The sequence below is a fragment of the Vanacampus margaritifer genome, chromosome 1 (assembly GCF_051991255.1).
Source record: "Vanacampus margaritifer isolate UIUO_Vmar chromosome 1, RoL_Vmar_1.0, whole genome shotgun sequence".
Lineage (NCBI taxonomy): Eukaryota > Metazoa > Chordata > Actinopteri > Syngnathiformes > Syngnathidae > Vanacampus > Vanacampus margaritifer.
Window position 1 is genome coordinate 183,131 of NC_135432.1, and position 20,295 is coordinate 203,425.

Here is a 20,295-nt window from a genome sequence, read left to right on the forward strand (position 1 = left end):
TTGTGATGCATGATTGAAATTTTCCATCCTATTTCAGTCAGGTTACCTCCTGAGAACCCCCCCCCCCCCAACCTTGAAATCCCAACTCGAACATCCTCAAACATTGACTTGAAAGCAGCAGCATACATCATAAGCGTTGGCATTTGCCCTCATGTTGTATTTCTCCCGACTCGGGTTCCAAATGAAACTTTGTGGGGCCTCCGGAGCCGTTTTCCTCTTGTTTGAACTGGAAATCCAATGAAAGCTTGACTTACAGCGAAGGTGCACGTGATCGCACATATTTATGTCCTGCATGTGCAGCTTGGCCAGCAGGCCGACTTTTCATCATCTTTAGCTGGCTCGGGCTTCTAATGTGAAAGCTGTCTTTATAGAAAAAAAAAAAAAAAAGAAGAGTAACCGATTTGACATCAACTGCCTCAATATAAATAATATGAATACAGTTGATCAATCAAAAAAAGCAGTACATTGTCTCTATATAGTATGATATGAACGGAAGTGTGACGATGCAGTAAATCATATTTCGGTGCTCCTTCTTTGTATTTTGGCAAATGAAAAGTATCTTGAGGATTGCATTGCAATCTGCTGCCCCCTTTAACGCGGTGTAAATATCCCCCAGCTGCAAGCTGCACCACCCTGCTGCTTTCCTATGTGCACGCACACACACACACACACACACACACACACACACACACACACACACACACACACACACACACACACACACACACATTCACGCCCTTGGGACAGTCATGGGAGGGCCATGAAAAGGATGCCGAGATGATTAATTAACTCTGCCCTGGTTTTGATAGCGCCTTATTGGCTTTAAACACACTGTGTTTCTGCTTTAGAGCTTTGCATAGATTAGCTCTCAAACGGGCTCGGGGCCCAAATATGGAGGCCATGTTTTTTGGAAGTGCCATTGCGGATGCAGGACTTGTTCTAGTGTCCGTTTTGTAAGAAATCCGATGGATACGTTCAATGAGTTGCGATTCCAATCGTTTTTGGCTACCCGTGGCCATACGGAAAGTAGTAAAAGAATGAATTGCTGTCTGTCCATTTGCGCTTTGAGTCTCATGAGGGCACGTGCAAAGGCAAAACGTGCGCAGTCAGCCAAAATGTGTCTCCACGTGAGCATCGCAAGGGTTTGGAGCAATTTTGCTCACTATATACGTGTGCGCGCGCGTGTGTGCGTGTGCGTCCCCTGCAGCTGTCCCTGCCGTGGCCCTGAGCGAGCGAGCGTCCCCGGGGCTTGCCTACTTTCTCATTGCTGACAGCTTCAAAGGTCCCTTTGCACAATACGCTTGTGTGTGTCACCTCTGCGCGATGCGCAAAGCCAGCCTGTCTTTCGGGGCTCACATTGAAATCACCTGCGTGCGTGCGTGCGTGCGTGCGTGCGTGCGCGCGTGGCTGCAGGGCGCGTCACGCAGGGCGCGTCACGCAGTGCGCATTTGCATGCTTTGGATTGAGCCTGTGCAGATGAATTGGCCTGCGTTTCACATTGGGAAAATGGTACGAATCATGTCTGGCGTGTTTTAAAGCGGCTGTTTTCAAAGCAGGCGTCGCTCCCGTAATTTCCCGCCGAAGCGCTTTTATGCTAAGCAGCAGGACTGAAGCGTCACAAACCGAGACGTCTGTCTAGACTCAGACTGCGACACCTTTGTCGCGTAACCAGCTTTTCTCCCGTCATGATCTCTTGATTTTCCAGTTTGCTGCAAGTCATTTAAAACATCATTTTTTTTCTTGTACTTTCAAGCAATAATTACAATGTGATTACGGCAAGTAGTAAAACAAAATACGAAGCAGAATAAATCCATGATTACAGGGAACATCAGGTCTGTAAGCAATTGTAAGGACTGTCTTACATAAGAGGCACATGAATTGAAGCAGTGGCGGCGTTTTCCAAATCAATTTGCCTTGGTAGTAACGAAGCTACTTTGGCGATCGCAGCGCCGTTGCGTCCACACAAGCGACATTTGCCCTGGCAGTTGGAAACCTCGTATGCTTCTCTTCCGTTTGACGCCACATCACGTGACTTGCCCGTCCACCTGCTGATGTCCGCCCTCGACAGTGTAGAAATGGATCAGCGCTAAGTGATTGTCTGATGATGGATGATTCTCCCTTGAATGGGTTCAACCACGAAGCGGCTCTGGCAAGATGTATTCTGCCGGTATTCCCGACAATCCATCTTGTAGCGCTCCCATTGATTTCCACCGATACCAACTACTGGTGCTTCGGACCAATCACAGTATTTGGCATGCATTAAGAAGAATGTTATATTGCAGACAAATCTTGTTACGATAAAATATTTTGCAGCTGTGTATGGAGTCGCCTTCAATCTTTCTTTTCTTTTTGTCGCTATTTTTACGTTCTCTGAAACGACACTATCCAAATTGAGACTATACATTAGCAAATACAGTCATGCTGTAACCCCCCAAAAAAGGGTGTGAAGCAAAAACCTGTGTGGTGCGACCAACTGAAAAAGTGTCGAGCGCTGATGGTTCACAAGTTGCTCAGCGTGGCAGAAAACAACATCAACTTCTTTCGTAATGTCCAATAACTGGTTCACAAGATGAAATGATGGCTCTAGATGTCAAAGATCCAAGGGGGGGAATCAATATCATCCCCATCTAGAAACAATCGTCCACATGGGCTTTCATGGAGTGCGTTTGCGAGGACACAATATGAGCCGCGTTCCGCTCATGACTCCGTAACTCGTCGTGGCACTCAATGATTTCCTGGCGTGCTCGCTTGCTGTGGCCAGACGTGAGGACCGTCATTAGGATTTTATGAGGCGGGCCAGGCCGGGCCCCAGGTGAACACTTTGAATAGGGGGATGCTCCGTGTGGGATGGAGTGATGCCCGGGGGCCGATTGCGTGGAGCCAGTGGTCAATGCTTGTCTTTGTACAATTGGGAGGACCCAAGGGCTAGCGAGCTTCCGCCCGACATCCGTCTGCTACTACAGCTGGAGTAGATGTCAACTTCCATGCGTCAAATTTCTGTCTTCTGTGCATAAACATGAGGTGTTTTTTGTTTTGTTTTTTTGGGGGGGCAGGGGGGTGAACCAAATGAATCGATAAACTTCCAACTCACTTACCTCAACAAAATACATACCGGCGCGAAAGATCCTCCTTACAGTATGTTCTGTGCATGTTTCACAGCTCACCATGTCGTGAATGGCGTGCATGGCGGTCACCTCCGTAAATAATCCATCCCATGTGGTCGGTGCAACTTGTGACCTGAAAGTGAACAATGCAGAATGGCCCAGTGTGTGACGGACAATGCCACGGCAAACAGTTCATGCTGAAGGTAATGCTTTCAGGGGTGGGGGGCATCTGATGGCTGAGCTATTGTAAAGCCTTAGAAAGAAGCCGCGACCTCACTTCAATCAGCCCGTTGGCCGGCGCCGCTTGAGAAATAGCTTCCAGAGGCTTCAGAGAATGGGAAAATACATTGCTAGAAGGGCCTGGGCCTGAGGGGGTCAAAGGGTCGGGGGGTTGCCCCAGATAAAAGGCCTAGCTGAGTAAACATGTAGTCATGATACAACATTGTTGTTATTGTAACAGAAAATAGCTGGTCGAAGCAAAAGAAGTTTAGGTCCGCGCAGCACAGCAGCGTCGGGATTACCCGATTGCCGATTACCCGATTACCCGATTGCCGTGCTCGAGGACCTTTAGGACCAAGCCACGCTTTGGAACCCAAACAATTCCAAATCACATTTCTTTGCCCAAAGTGGGTTCAGCAAGCGAGGGAGTATTATCGATCACATTTAACTTTGGCACTTCACAAAAAAAAAAAACGATTCACTGCCGAGTCGAAAAGAAGTCTACTGATGTCACCCCATTTGAGAGACTTAATGAGAAGCAGCCCGGTTGTCAAATTCCTCACCAGCGAGCATCTGGAAACATTCAAACTGGTGGAGCTGCTAAAAATATGACTGCACATGAGAAGGTAACAAGGATTTAGTGCCATTAATTGTGTAAATATGGCACGTGTCTGGCTCTGGATTCATATTGGAATTCCAAGACTGCAGCGCAAGTCGTTCATGCCGTTGAATAAAAGACAGGATGTCGTGTGTGTGGCGTGCATGTCGAGTTCAGAAAGCTGCAAAGAACATCGCCTAACGTGCGCCCAAGGACGTCAACCAATGCATGTATTCTTCGACACGGAAAGCTCACTGAGGACATTGTGATTTACGGTCAGACCTGGAGGTCGGGCGAGGAATGGATTTACAACGCCCATGTGTGCAAGCTTGCGTCCTGGGAATCTCCATTCAAGTTCAAACCTTCTGCTCGGGCACACCTGAGGGCTGCAGCGAAAATGATTTATGACCCCGGGATTGTTCCTTGTACTCATGCCTGTCGCTGGGGTCAGAGGTCACCGCAAGCCATCTCTTTCTCAGTGATAGTTGTATGTTACCCTCAAAGCAATCTCACAACCGTAGCGTCTCCAGCTTTGTCAGTCGAGACTGGCAACTAAAACGCTGAATTGTATGCTCCATTTTTACAGCTTGTGGGAGCTTAAAAGGGCGTTTTGAGTCCAAGGCAAGGAGCCGGTTGAGTAGGAGATGACGTGGACATCGTCGAGCTGCCTGACCATCTGCCCGACACCTGGGTCTGAAGCAGTCAATCAGACTTATGTGCAAAAAGACATAGGCTATGATAAAGCACAGTTGGGAATTGGCCTGCAAGACGAGACGCTTGGAGTCTTGATTGTTGCTGCAACTGCTTGTCAGCTTGCCTGGAAAGACTAAACAACCGCAGAGGTTCATCCTTCCATTTCCTTCTTACCCTCATTAGGGTCACGGGTGAGCTGGAGCCTGTCCCAGCAGACTTTGGGTTCATCCCGGATTTCGGCAGCCAAACGCAGAGCCCATTCATACTCGCTTTCACAACAGGACAGTGTAGACAACCATGGTCCTCATGACCACCGCTTGTCCTGTCCTGCCTGTTTTCAATGTCTCCCTCCACCAAAACACCTGATTGGATGAACGCATCGCTGTCAGGCTCCTGCAGATCTTGCTGCCGGGCTGATCGTTTGAGTCAACTGTGTTGAGGACGGAGACATGGACAGGGACAGGACAAGGACCGGGGTTCCCTACCTTTGATGTGGAGCCTTCAATACGATGCATGTTTTTGGAAACTCACTCAAGCACATGGACAACATGCAAACTCCACATAGGAGGAAGGTCACAGCCCAGATTTGAACCCCCAACCTCAGAGCTGGGCCATCCGCCGTGCCACTTCCTGATTTGAAGTGCTCAGTAAGGTGTGCCGTATTCCCGCCAAAGGCTCAACAGAAGCTCTACTTCGCACTTGAAGAGTGAAAAGGCAAACATCTGTTTGGCATCACTCAGCCCGGCCAGGCCGTTTCCTCCTCCATCACTTTTGCCTTCATCTCATTTCCAAGTCACGATTGGAATGCTGAGATGGCGTCGAGTTTGGGGGCAAACAGCAGTCAGACGTCTCTTGTTTTTGCTCTCTGACCAGTATTGTCTTTGTAGCAGCAGAGTCGGCCTCACCTCAGCCCCCCTGGACTTCTGGTCCCACCCAGCTCCTTGTTTCCTTTTCATTCTTTCATTATCCGCCCCCTAGACCAACCCACCAACCCCCCCTCCCCCCGCCCTATGCAAAATCTCCCGCTTATGAGTACACCTGGCACAAAACGGGCCCCCAGATGATCATAAAACCTGAGCTTGTAAAACTGGGGGCAATTCTGCACCCCTCTTGTCCTCATCTACGGAGAAGTTCCACATTCTTTTCAACTAAAAACATAAATACAGACCATACGTTTAGTTTTATCTGAGGTGCTTTGGGCTTTTACTCAGGTTGGTGTGACCAATGACTGTATTTCAAGTGCGGCTTCCTTAACACAATTAGCCGCACCGCCATGTTCCTGTCACAAGCTACTTTGTGTGTAATGACAAGCAGTTTGCAATGGCCGTCCTATAACTGCACAGTTTTCGTACACTTTCACTCCTCTTCCTAATTTCCCGTGTGCGGTTTACCCCGTGAACAGTTGGGCCAGTGTTCCCCACAGGGATGAATAGGACGCTCTGTGTGAGTCCGATAAAGACCCCAATGCAAGGGGGGCTGTTTTAAGCACTGCTGGTGGCTCATGTTTGGAAAGATAATCCGCCGACGAATCTTGATGGTGGCGAGGTGTTGATGTTTGGGCTGGACACAGCAAAAGGTGCCGCTGGAGTTGGGACATCAGATAGCCCAAAGCCATTAAGGAGGATGAACAGGGTCGTTCTTGTCTTCCAGGTAATCCGCATTGGCTGACACGATGGCATTTGGAGCGGATAGGCAGGAAAAGAATATCCAGTCCGCTGGAAGCATTTGTTCGGTGTGTGTTTGCAGCCGAAGAAAGCCACTTTGTCGAGCCACCGACTGAACTTGCGATAATTGAAGCAGTGTGACTCAAATGTGGGCTAGTAAAGGCACTGATGCAAATGATGCTTCAAAAATAATGTATCGACTGTACAGTTGTAGTTGTATTGGTAGGTAACTTCTGTCCAAATAATCACGTCTCTGTTCTTATGTCTGTGCAGGGTCAGAAGCGCTCATGATTTCCGTCATATATGATTCAGGTTGCACATGGGACAGAATGCGAAATTGAACATGGAAACAAGCAGTGCAGTATATTGTCCTTTCCTCATTGATTTCACAGGTGGAAAAGTCTTCTCCTGTTGTAAACCATATTGGCCAATGTGAATGTTTGTTTTTTCACTGCGGACTTCTCGACCGCACAGAACCAGATTCCGCATTCTATTGGCTGGCCCACTGAGTCTTTCTTCTTTGTTAAAGCTGCAATTGAGGGTTTTGGTGTTCCAATCAAGAGTTCATGCTGTCACGACCAGTTCAAAATATCTCAGCAAGCTGAGGTAGGCGGGGCTGAAGGGATGAAGAGGATCGGTCACATTTCACCTTGCATTTCATGTGAACTGCTGACCTCGACAAAAGGCAATGAACGAAAATCAGGTCCAACTACATTAAAACAAACAAACAAACTGATGGAACAGGTCTATGGAATGAGGGAGATACCGTAGCCTTAATGTAATGATGAATGACCTTTCAGGTCATCGCTACAGTACATTCAGCTCATTTGTGTGACTCTTGAGTATCTGTGGGTGTTGACCATCCTTTAAATGACGTGGAGGTCTGCATACATTTGTCATAAAATGTCATCTGATCTAAGTCTTCCCAATATACAAAACTGACACCACAAACACAAACAAGTGTTTCCATTTTTGGACTGAACAGAACGTGTCGATGTTGCGGTGTAGGATGGACATGGCAATTATGTGGAATTTAGTTTGCTACAAGAAAAACCAACCCATTGCGCATTAACAGTTACAATACTGTTTAAGGATTCAATGCACTTTGTTGTAGAGGTAAAAACTTATCACAACTGAGGATTTAAAACAACATTTCTTTTAGTCATGTTAAACTGCAGCTAAGTTGTCCTCTACGAGCTTGAGAAACATGGCTGAGATCAAGTTTGAGCAAGACCAGATCTGTGAGCAACCGCTTTTGCTGGGACTGGTGCCGTGTTCTTTCATGCTGTGAAAGCAGACCCAATTAAAGTCACGCTGAGGATGGAACACATTTGCTCTGCAGACGTGATCTGGCTTTAAAACTTTGCTTGAAATGCCAACCGGCACACGGCATTCCAGGCATTCCAGGCGTTCCTGCATGTTTGCTGAGGAGTTTTCCGCTGCTCTGTCATTAGGAGCAGGCAACCTGATGACATTGACTCAGGCAGCCTCACTTTGTGTGTGATGCAGCCTGTAAATATTTCCCTTGACGGACGCCTTTCACAATAAAGAATCCCTTTTGTGCGGCACTGCAAATCATTATGGGATCGTGTTGCTAATGGGAGAAAGACGTTTGAGGCGAGACTGTTCTTTTGTCCGCTTGAGGAAACAACACAAATCCGGCGGTCTTGTTCAATTGGTAACCTCATGTTTGAACCAACAGTAGATTTCCGTTGGACTATTTTTGACATCTAACAGAGGACTGCAAAATGTGGTGAAATGCTGGCAAGGTTCCGCTGGCATTTCACCTCACATGAAAGACTTCTCGAGCCACTGCTTGACTTGGTTCTATATTTTTGTCCACATCAACCTGTCGATTTGTGAGTGTGACATATTTCCAGCTGACAACTTCTGGGGAAGCAAAGGTTGTTGGGGAGTGACAGTCTTGGCCATGCAACTTCACGATGACGATGTTCTGAGGTTGCTCCTGTTTGGTGATCACGGTTAGAATGGAGATCGCAACCATCCTTTTCTTGACCGCTTAATCTCATTGGGCTTGTGGGCGATCTGCAGCCTGTCCCAGATGACTTTGGGCAAGAGGCAGGGTACACCCTAGACCAGAGGTGGGCATCGAGGGCCGCAGTCCTGCAGGTTTTGCGTGTTGCCCTTCTCCAACACAGCTGATATATGATCAGCTCATCAGCAAGCTCTGCATAAGCCTGATAACGATCCTGTTGATTGGAATCAGCTTGTGTTGGAAGTGAGAAACCTACAAAAGCTGCAGGACTCCGGCCCTCGAGGACCGAGATTGCCCACCTCTGCCCTAGACTGTTTGACAGCCAATTGCAAGGCATTTCTAGACAACCAACCGTCCACACGCACATTCCAGTGGATGGATAATAATTCAACTATCCCCGTTCAAGTTGCTGACTGTACTCGTCTCCTCATGACAGGAAGACATGGACTCCAACCAGTGCATTGATGAGCTGCTCAAAAAGCTTGAGGAGGAGCGCCGCAACATTCGGAGGTAAGGCCTTTGCTTTGCTTTGGAGCCCAAAACCAGCTTTGCGGCACATCTGTCTCAAAAAGATGCTTTTTTTTGTCCGGCAACAATGGGTGGGGGAGTTAAACTCTGGGCCAAGTGTGGGGTTGGTTGGGGGCATTTCTCATGGAAAGGATTTTCCACGACAATGGGGTCGCAGCACTGATGGAGATGCCAACCTAATGACCTTGTCACCTCTGTACTTCTCGACCATCCTTCCAAAGACACGAGACATTTTTTTTCAAACTTCACCCTCCTATGAAAGAACCTTCTCTCCATCTCAATGGAGCTGTATCCCCCCGGCTCAAAGTCATTTTCCCCCTGAGTGGGCAGAGGGGCTGGGGGTGAGGGATCTCAGGATGGGTGGATGGAGGGGTGTGGGGTGGGGGGGGGAGATGACCACTGGTCAGCCCCTTTACTAGGCGAGGCCACCCCTTACTAAAGAAAAGGGATGCGTAAAAGAATGACCCTTCTGTCCAAGTCCCCCGCACTCCTATTTAGACAGAAGAGACTCATTGTCAGTGACCCGATAGCCTCTTAGCGTGGCCACAATGTCCTTGCAGGGTCCTGATGGGTGTTCTTAAGGCGGCCATGAACTTTGTGGCTGTTTGCACTGACATTTGATCTCACATTTTCCTGAAATCATTTGTGTCCTGACAATGGGTATAACATGTGGCCAGAAGACCTGTTCAGGTTTCACTTGTGCATTTAGTGAAAGACCTGCCACACCTGTCGAGAGAGAACCTTAGCATCAATAAGCGGTTCGTAGTTTGATTTTCACCCCGAATCTTGCTACGTCACTTAATATCTTTTCCAAATGAAACACGATTGCTTGTTTTATAGAGACAAGGCATGACCAGGCAGCTTTAAAGCTCTAAACCTCTTCAGTGTTGAAGTCAAAGTGGCTACGTCAACACTACAAGGCTTTTGCAACATTACACACTAGTGGGAAAAACGAGAGGAAAAAAAAGCAGCACTCCCCTCATTAGGCAGCACGTTGTGGGGTGGTCGACATCTCCCTCTGGACCTCAATGAGGCCCATCAATCCATCAGGTCCTTACATTCCTCCGTCCTCTACTTCATGACCCTTTGACCTGGTGCATACATGCCATTCATTGTACCATATTACAGGGTACTTTCACACTGGTGGAGGACACAGATAGGACAATCAGGACTTCTTTTTAACGATTATCATTGATTGGATTATTTATAGCTCTGCCAGCACACAATTGTAGATTCAAGCAAGAGTTTTCAATGTTCCTGTGAAAAAGGATGAGCGGCAACGTGTTAATCCATCGTGCGTCAGAAGCATCTGCTGCATCTGTTGACGCAACGGCCGGTCGGGGACGCTCCTCCCTCTCCTCCCTGCACTGATCTACTGAATGTGAGGACATTTCTGACACGGTGAGACAAAGCTGCACTGGACAGTGTCAACTCAGCCATTTGTCCATTTTCAACATCTACGTCAACAAGACTGTTCATTTTGAGAATAAAATGTGTAGAAGGAACACATTCATGCTGGTGGGCCACGGCGAGTCGACTTGATCTTTCAGACAAGCTTCGGTTGCTTCGAGTGGATTAAAGCGCCTTTTTACACGAGCGCTTTTCCTACTCTTGTGCTGAGTTGGAGTTTGCAGAGGCAGTTGAAGAAGGAAAGCGTCTGCCTGTTGGAGCTGATGTCGCCCTTCAAAATTCACGCACCTTCCGGAGAACAGTGAAGAAAGCCCAGCTTAAAGAACCTCTGCTGATCAGACAGCATGAGCTCTTCTGAGGTCATCCAGGTAGAAAGTGGAGGTGGCCCCACATGCGTGCTATTTACCAAGACGTTGTGGGATGAGTAAAATACTCTGTTGCTGTTTGCAGCTGTCTCAAGTTAAAACCTACTTCAGAGAATAACCTTGAATGTCGCTGCTCAGAGACGACACCATCTGAAGAAAATGTCCTTGAAGTAGCGTGCATGTTCAACATAGCAGGAGCTCAGAACTGGGAAACAGCTTTACTTGGTAGATGTTAAGACGAGGCATATCAGGCTGGCCAGACGAGACGCCTGCGTGCTGGCGGCAGTCCGACCACCATGAAAGAGTTGAATCCTCCGTCCAAGTACGTAGTGAGGCCTTTCTTGTCGAGCTCCTGAAGATCTGCCGTCTTGCTCAGGCCAAAGCTGTGCATTATAAAACCTTGAATGAAATCATTTGATCACGCTAAGCTGCAAAGAGTTCACGCTCCAAAAATGTAGATGTGCGACCTCTGAAGTGAATGGCTTGTGAACGGAGGTCATTTTGTAGGTTCAAAACTTCTCAAGTAACCGTCAATGAAACAATGATTCCATCTGGAAATCCTGTGCCGTAAGATCCCAGCATCGCTGCAATGTTAGCGTGCGTTTGGATAAAAAGAAGCTCATGTTGTTTGATAAATCTCCATCTGAAAGACTGCGGCGTGTTCCGCTGGTGTCAGCCTAAAATGCGAGCATCATCTTTATAGCGCTCGGGAGAGGTTCATCTCGGAGTTTAATGATGCCTTTTACCGTTGCTCCGTCAAGGTTGAGCAAATGAGAGTTGCTGTACTTAAGCGCTAGCACGGTAATGCCAGTCCGCACTTATTCCGTTTGTGACACGGTCAAGGTTAAGCACAAAGCTAAGCTGTTTTTTCGCAGCTTGTTTTTCTCAGCACATATTTATCTTCTTCTGTTGTACTTGAGAAGCACTGATATGTAAATGAAGATTGCTTCAACATGCGCTCTGTAATGAAATTGGGTTTATCAGCAAAGTAGCGGCAGAGTGTGCCCTTTGGTGCTCGGGATAGCGTGACGTCATTTTGGACCAATCAGGCTTCCGAGCCTTTCTTGTCAAAACATCTTCCGTGTAAAGACCCATCGAGGCGGGTTTTTTTTTTTATTATTGTGTAGTCTTTGTGTGGTTTGGGCTGATAGGGGGTCGTGTCCATGATACTCACCTCCAGTTTGGAGGTCTTTTGAAAACATTCCTTTGTCCCAGAAGAAACAGGAAGGCGGCAAAATGTGTACAATCCAAAACAATCCCACATAGAGGCTTGTCGGGTGATTCAGTTCCATTTTTGATGTATTTGGATATTTTGCCCAAGATCACATTTAGCGCTAACATTTGTTTTGCATGCTAAGCGGAACCAGAATTCAGAGCTAATTCTTCTTATGCAATACTTTCAGCATTTCCTGTCTCCAGGGAGGAAATGAGTCTGTGTTTACGATGTCTGGTCAGGCTGGCATGGCACCGCACACAGCCCACCCCACCCACAGCCCACCCCACCCACAGCCCACCCCACCCAAGCTGAATTAGAAATGACGACGGGGCAGGAACGTTTCTTGTCTCGCCACAGACAATTTCAATTACAGATACTCACGGGTTCCGTCTTGTGATTTGCATCTGTCTGGCCGCTCGCAGCTCTGAGTCGTTTTGTGTTTGGTAAACAAACAGGCTCTCCGTCTGCATTCCGGAATTTCCTTTGCACGTATCGCTGCAGGAAATGAAAGAGCCGCCATGTTGACACTTCAATATCTGCTGAATGTAAACCACACGTGCTTTCCCTTGACTTCGAAAGGCATCCTGAAATGATTAAGCATTACTAGCTGTTTACGAAGCAAAACAACTAGTTGCCACTGGTGTGATGAATGTCTGTCTCGGAACACACACACCTAACTGAGTAATGGTTGCCGTGATGCATGCTGGCGTCCCTCGTCTGCCTCAGGTTACTCATCTGTGATCAAAACACGGCAGACGGAAAAGTGTGGCTGATGGTTCTGGCGAGTCCACTGATGGCTATGCAGTGCATTCACACAATCGTGTTGAACTTCCGGTATATTAGCCAACCTTAGGCTGGGCTGTAGATCTTTTGGTGGCAGGCCAAACACAAAGAAGATAAAGACATGTTAGTGTATTTTCATTTCCTTACATGCAGCACATCCGTCGACTATTTCAGTCTTTGTGGCAGTTCTCTAAAATGATGTGATATATATATATATATATATTTTTTTACCTCACCAGAGAGTTTATTCAAAAAGAGGATATGTAAGCTTGGTGACTTTCAACGAAAAAAATGCTACGTTAAAGAAAAAAAAATGTTGAGTTATCTGCAAAGCCAGAGATTCTCGTGTCTAGACCGTCAAGGGCTCCCACTGTGCATCATGGTGAGGTGTATTATAGAAAACGACACGTTGCTGGTTTTTCCAGGAGAGACAGAAACATGTGCGGCAATAGAAGCACACACCACAAAAGAATAGTATTAAACACATTGACAGTAGCAGCAGATTTTGTAGTCCACAGGCAGTTTATTAAACACAATAAAAGGGGCTTGCTAGAATGTTGTGTGCTGACATTATCCATAAACAAGCAGGACTCACTAGAAATTGGACAAGATTTTTCAAATGCTGCGTTCTTTACTCACTCCTTACATTCTATTGTAACATAAAAGTGTCAAAAAAAGTCTATCTATCTATCTAATGCTACAAAAGGGGAAATATAGCCAATGGAAGTCATTCTTTTCTTCCCCCCCCCCCCCCAAAAAAGCAAACCGCACCAAATTGAAACAAATCATACCGATTTTTGGGAAAGGTGTCTCAACACGCCAACCAAGACCCCATTTGTCAAATAACCTAAAGGCGGTGCATGCTCCAGTGCACTTGCGTTCCGGCAGCCGGTCACTCTCGCCCGTATCGATCTGCCGGCCCTCCGGCGACGGTCTCAGCACACTTCCCTTTGCCCACGCAGGCTCCCTGTGGAATGCCAACCTGGGCTCGGCGGGTCTACGTGTACATGTGACACCAGCGGAGCCAGACCGGCTGCATGGGAAGCCAAGTGTTTTCCAAACAGAGGAATTTCTCACTGACACCATCAACAGTACAGCTAGCGATGCTACAGCGGAAGCATTTCGCATGCGCTGACGTGGCACACACACACGAGAGACACTCATTAGGTTGCAACTTAAAGTAAAAACCTACAGTAGTTTGTTGGAAGTTCAACTAAACAACTGTGTCACATTTGCCAAATTGAGGAGAAAGGCACATGTAGGCGCACCATCGCTCAGTCAGTGGTCGCTTGCTGCTGATCTCATTAGCACGCAACCCTGCCTTGGACATTTTTGGATTGTTGGTGTTAATGCTGACTCACTCCACATTTGTCTTTTTTACCCAAATGGGACAATGACATCTAATTGGCAGCCACCTGCTCTGACAATCAAATGGTTCTGATGAGCCTACGAGACAGCTGTGCTCATGTTGAACACGTTTATCTCCTTGCGTAGCCATCATCATCATCAGCAGCCATCATGAATCGTTCACATTTTTATGATGACGAACGGAGTACAAATCATGCGGAGTATCGTTCCTAATTCTTCATCCTGCCTCCACAATTCTGCTCCCCCTTGCAGGCTAATTTCCTCACATGGTTGGTGTCATTGTTCTTTCAGCACATTAGTGACAGTGAATGCGGGGCCAAGTGGCAGCGAAGGCATCGACTTCAAGTCGGACCGCTCCCTTTCTTCTCCCTCTTTAAATGTCCGCTTCTGTCAACGGGACCCTTTTAATTCCCCCCTTTCTTCCCTCCCGTGCCCGCCTCCCTTCGTACTGGACCAAATGGGAAGCAGACAAAAGCGCCCCCATTCCGCTTTTTCCTCCTCCTATCCCTCCCCCCGCGTCCCATCTCACTCGGTTGTTGCTCACACGCCGGTTGCGGCTGCAGTTTGTCACGGCCATTCAGCTGAGACTGATTGTGATTGCAGCAGATGGGCCAGAGTTCAGACCCGCCAGACCTTCTTTTCCCACTCTGCCTTTCACCTTCCCCGCCGCTTCACTCCCTCAATCAGCTTTACTTTGCTCATTCTCGTGACTTGACGCAATGGACAACCATTCCGTTTCGAGTTCAGAATTTTTGCTATGATTAAGTCATATGTTGCCTTGACTACTTATTCTGAAAATCAAAGGCAACAAGGTTCGTTTCAAACCTTCACATACAGGAGCCAGTTTGCTTGTTGGTGTCCACACGCACAATGCATCGAAAAAAAAGAATAAATCAATCCACCTCCCCCTCCATGCAACCCCCCGCTTGGCTCCCCCCTCCCCTCCCTGCTGGAAGGCACTACCTTCAGAGATGCAGCAGTGAACACATGTTCAGTGTCTTGCTCGGAGGAGAGACGAGGTCTGAGGGAGAGGCAGAAGCGGAGATGTACTACTGAGGCCAGATCAAGCCCGGGGGCGGGTCGGGCAGGGGGGCGGGCAGGGGGAAGGCTCACTGCGCTGTGTGTTGATGTGAAAGAGACCACAGCTGAGAGGCAGAGCGCACGTAGAGAGACGAGAGGGAAGCCGAGCCGGGACTCGGGAGGAGCGTGGACTGCATGTTGGCGGACTGAAAGAGCCGGAGACGGGGCAGAGTACCGAGGGAGGCGGCTGGGGGTTCAGTCCAGTCGGGAACCGAGCGAGCTGTGGCAAGTTGTGGATGTAAACTTGATATCATCAGCGGCAAATGTGCTGCTGGATTACCATGAGTGTCCCCTGAACGCACCACAATGCTGCATCTTCACCAGGGTAAGATCCGGCTAGATTCCATCTTTTGCCATTTGAGGTCCGCAGCGCACTGAAGGAATATTTGCAGCATACCATACATAAATGATGTGCACGTAACAATCTTGGAGTTGGACAAAGCAGTGAGGAGGGTAAGAGTGGAGCGGCGGAATTGCGTGTCCCGTTGCTAGCGGCAACAGACTGTGGCATTGACCCCGTTGACTGCGGCTGATAGCAGAAGGAAACGGATCACTGTCATGAAGACGATCGCGTTGCCGGGGGATTTATGGACACAGGAATGTTGCCCGCCTCCGCTTTTGTCCCCTCGTGCTCTCTCAAACAGATTAAGATTTTCTTGGCAGGCCGCTAAACCCTCGGCGACTGGACTGGTGTTGAAGTTGCTGCGAGCGTGTGAATTTCGATCCTGACTTGATGTTATCTCCGTGAACCGTCTCCGTCTCCATCCAAAGTTTTGCGCCACTCAGTCGTCCAGCCCTATTTTTCGAGCACGCAGGCATGCACGCGCTCAGCGGTCAGGCCGGAGCCTTTTGTACTATAAATGGATGTCTTCGCTTATTTTGTTATCTCTAAAAACAGAACCGTCCGAGAAGACGATAGCAAAGCGTGGGAGAGTAAGAGAACTGTCCCTCTTGTTGGTTTTGACAAAATGCCAGAAAACAGAAGAGGTTTTTCCTGCCATGGCAATCGGCGCCGTCCAACTTTGACAGCAAAACATGGATTCCTCCATGAAGTCATTGCTTGAATGGCGCCCATCAAGAGGAGAAGGCAAACTGCTGTTTTGGCAGGGAAGTTGGACGGCACCGTAAAATGTCGTTCCCATTTGTCCCTTTGAAGGGGAAGATGAGCAATATGTCCATTTGTGCTGCCAACTTTTGAGCTTGCCTGCATGTGAAACCTACCTCGGGATTACTGGGTAAGAGGATTGGCAAGTGGTGGAGGGATTTGATTTGCTTGAATTCAAACTGTCCTTCTGTCCGTTGTGGCCTTGCCGCAAACACGTTTCACTGACATTTTCATTTTGACTCGTTGTTCCTTTGCGTGGCTAAAAAGTCACTTTGTTAGAAATGAGGAGGATGACAGCACCGACCCCCAAATTCATATTCCACGCTTGGTGAGAGGACACGTCAGCACGAATATCCCACGGACTGCTTTTGCATTTCCTTTTCGACACTTTGACATCCAGTCCCGTCGATGGAATTTTACGAGCTAAGCCGCAACCTCCCTCGCACGTTGGACCCGCCTCCCTGCCTGCGTGTATTCATTGACCGTCAACTGGCAAGTGTTGGGCTCGGGTCAAAGTGAATTATTGAGGAATGTTCCCCCTGTTTAACGGCTTGTGGAGGGGCCTCTGCATGGAAGCGTCCCCCCTTCTTTGACAGCCGAGGCAACTTTCCCACGTGATTCCCACCGCCGGCACGGCAATTGATGTCGCTCAATGGAAATCAGCAAAATGTGCTTCTTGCTGGTTTAGCGCGCTCAGAAAGCATCATTAAGTTGAACGGGTCACGCACGAGCATGTGAACAATGCAAGGATTGTGTTTGCTTGCATTCAACACTTCTATTATTGCCTGGAGACGCAAGTTTGTGTCGACTTTGTAACACAAACCTCAATTGTTGATAATGTCACGAGGATATGATATGAGGAGTGTTTGAGCTTGAAAAGGGGATGTTTTTAGGTCACGTGGTCATCTCGCATTCTTGCCGAGAGCAAGACGATATGCTGCCGTCCTTGTTGTCTCTGGTGAGGTTTTGGAACAAAGCCAGCAAAGATACGAGCGAGCGGTTTCCCATTTGTGAAGTTGTCACGCTGAACACGTTTATGGGAGTGAGTTAAGCTGCTGGAAAAGGAGGGCTCCAATATACGGCTGCGCAGGAGCAGGGAACGTCAACAAACTTGAGCTGCGGACTATCTGGCTTATAAATCAGCAGATAATAGTTTTCCAAACATGCGGGCTGGCGTCCGGCCGCTGAAGGTGGCGGTGGCGGCGGCGGCGGCGGCGGCGGCGCAGCTGGAGAAGCTCACAAGCTTGTGCTTTGTCCAAACTTGCTTCTGCTCTCTTTCACTCTTCAGCTCTTTGCTTTTTGCTTTTTGTCTGTGCTGAGAGTGAATCATTGCGAGCAAAAGCCCTCGCATGACGACACCGCCGGCACGCCAAAAGTCTGACGTGTGCCAATTTATCCTCCTGAGAACTTTTGGATCGCAGACCCTTAGCTCAAGTGCTCCCGTTGACGCGTCGCTACCGTGCGGGAAGCCGTTTGTCCGCCATTGCGATGGATTCGATGGACGCTGCGGAAACCGTGTGCTGAAACATCCAACCGCTCGCTCTCCATGACTCAGCAGAATATTCCAGTCCAATGGAGTCCGTGCTGCGTCAAGCCAGGACAGCCGGCGTCCATTGCAAGTGCGCACACACATTGAGCGTTATAGTGAGTTTGTAAATGTTCCCTCGGACAAAAGCTCGGCTTTGTCCGACTGCAAAGTGCAAATCAGCCAAAAATAATTGGCATGTTGCCAAAGATCCTCGACGCGTTTGTTAGTAGCGTTTCGAGTTCTTTGCTTGTTCGTCTTCCAACTTCCTGTCAAGTCAGGCAAGCTAATAAATAACGCAATGCGTCCCTGGCGGCCATATTTATTGCAGGGCAAACTCGCTAATTGTATTTTGACGACATGGCTAATTATGCCCCATGCAGGTTCTTTTTTTTTTTTAAATCTCTTGACTTATGAGTCGTGGCTGAGCCCGGCCAACGGTAGCCTGAGCTCGTTGAAGCCGAACGAGCCCAAAGGCGAGCGTGTGACACGAGTCGGATGATGATCATCAGAAAAGATGAAAACATAATTACTTGGGCTCGAGGCCAGGAATGCGTGTGCGTCACAACCAGGTGTGTCTGCAAGGAAGTTTGTTGTCTTTGAACTCTTGAATCATTTTTCATCTCATGTACGTTTGGAGATTCAAGTATTTGGACTACGCCTTGGCATCCGAGTCCTCTCCTTGGCATCCGAGTCCTCTCCTTGGCATCCGAGTCCTCTTCTTGGCATCCGAGTCCTCTTCTTGGCAGACGGCCATCTGCTCCTCTCGCAGCATTTCAGCCTGCGACGTGGAAACAATCGAGGTCGGTGTAGGAAAAGATTTGGGGGTCTCGACGGCGAGGCGGGAATAAGCCACGCTTGACCGGCGCATTCCTCGCAGCTCAGGACAAGTCTTGGAGAAAAGTCTGTCGTGGTTTGTGCTGCTTGAAATGTTGAGAGGTCGCTGTTTTTCTTGTGGACGAGCAGCACACCTCATTCTTTGATGTTAAAGGGACACTGGACTCTTTGGGCCATTTTCTGCAGCAAACAGTTCCTATTTGGTCCAGAATGAATTGGAACGAAACCGTTGCGAGCTCCGTCCATGCTGATGATGAAGTCGCAGCACGAGATCAAGTGCGTGCTGGACTTTGCCGTTGGCTAAGATATCCGTTTATAGTACAAAAGTCTGATGCTGCACATCGTGCTACTGTGCAGAATAAAAACATTCCCAAACGGTATGAGGAGCTTCTTTGTCTGCAGCAGCTCGTCACATTTCAGCGGCACGTCAATAATTGATGGTCTGCTACGGCGAGGTCAGGCTTCATCAGGAAGGCCGCTCCTGATGACACGTGGCTCTTGTTTGTTTGCACGCTCCACGTGCGAACGGTCAAACAGGAAGTCTCCAGCTGTGGCGGAGGCGCCGTCCAAGATGGACCGTCTTACGACAGCAGCCGGGACCAATTGAGCGCTCGCGGATTCGAAACCGATTGCGAGCGTTTCCCGACTTGATGCTGTCTGTGCTCAGCTGCCGGAAACTGTTGGGCTTTGGACAGAGTGCTGAGATTGCGCTGCAACCGTGTGATTCCCACCGATAAGTGATAAAGGAAGAAGCGAATGATGAAACGAATGTTCATACCGCAAGGGCTGCCTGGTTCCGCTCACGCAGCAGACGATTTTGGGTGGGATCCGACAGTTATGGAAACAGTCGACGGCCGATGAAGGATGGCCACGAGCGATGCTGAAGCGCAGCCGGCACGGCGGCTCGGCACGGCGGCTCGGCACGGCGGCTCGGCACGGCGGCTCGGCACGGCGGCTCGGCACGGCGGCTCGGCACGGCGGCGCCTCAATGTGGGCCGCAGGACGGCAAACATCGCTCGCAGTCGCTGGCGTGTTCAGGTCACTTGCAAACTCTGTGACAATATCGGGAACATTTCTGTCGCCTGTTTTTACGATCGCATCGAATCATCTACTCTAGCGTTAAAACTCCAAATGTGATGCGACGCTTCATCCGTCAGCCTCGTTCTGCACGGAGGAGATTCAAGCGTGCGTCTGCTTTTTGCTCTCATGAAAAGCAAACAGGTTTGCAAAGATGGCGACTTTACATTGGCTGCGATCGCTTGTCCTCGCGCCGTTGACAGTTGACGTTACACATCATAATGACAACGATGATGATGTCACCAGCCCGCATTCTCAGAATGCAGATAGGGAGCAATCGGGTGTATTCCTTCTTACCCTTGTGGAATTTTCACACAAATGCGAGCTACTCGATCAAGAACAATAAAGAGTGAAGTACTTGAAAGCTCTGAAATCCGGTCCGAGCACATTGTGTGAATTCAAACTGTTTTGTGCGAAGGGGCTTGCTTCAGTCAAAATGGCTGCCATTCAATGACTTAAGAACATTTATGAATATAATATATGAATAATACTCACATTTATTTCATTTTTGGGGGCAATAAAACCCATGACTTGGCTTTGATGAATACTTTGAGCTTCTATGTTACTTGAGATCAATGTTGGTGTTTTTGCCTTAAGTGTGCGACACACCCAAACCCAACGCTCGCGTCTTGCCACTTGCTTAGTCAGCACGTGACTCACGGTTTTTGCTCAAATACGTCTGCTGGCGTTAGAAGGAGCGACGTTGTTTCAGTCCAGACGGACTTTT

At 48.5% G+C, this 20,295-nt stretch overlaps 1 protein-coding gene across 9 annotated transcripts in view; it reads left to right on the forward strand.

The window, feature by feature from the left end:
- The window catches only part of LOC144050013 (nck-associated protein 5-like), a 74,245-nt gene that overhangs the window by 10,131 nt on the left and 43,819 nt on the right, over positions 1 to 20,295 (forward strand). For 4 of the 9 annotated variants that reach the window (XR_013293759.1, XM_077562862.1, XM_077562940.1 and 1 more), the window contains one exon: positions 8,711 to 8,784. The exons of 2 other annotated variants lie outside the window; for them this stretch is intronic. Coding sequence is in view for 4 of the 7 variants with exons in the window: in XM_077562940.1 (XP_077419066.1) it covers positions 8,711 to 8,784 (74 nt within the window). In the remaining 3 variants the exon portion in view is untranslated. Of the gene's footprint in view, positions 1 to 8,710; positions 8,785 to 10,858; positions 10,900 to 15,033; positions 15,350 to 15,429; positions 16,260 to 20,295 lie in introns of those variants that run through there. 3 more of the 9 variants (XM_077562871.1, XM_077562888.1, XM_077562906.1) reach the window with 3 other exon arrangements.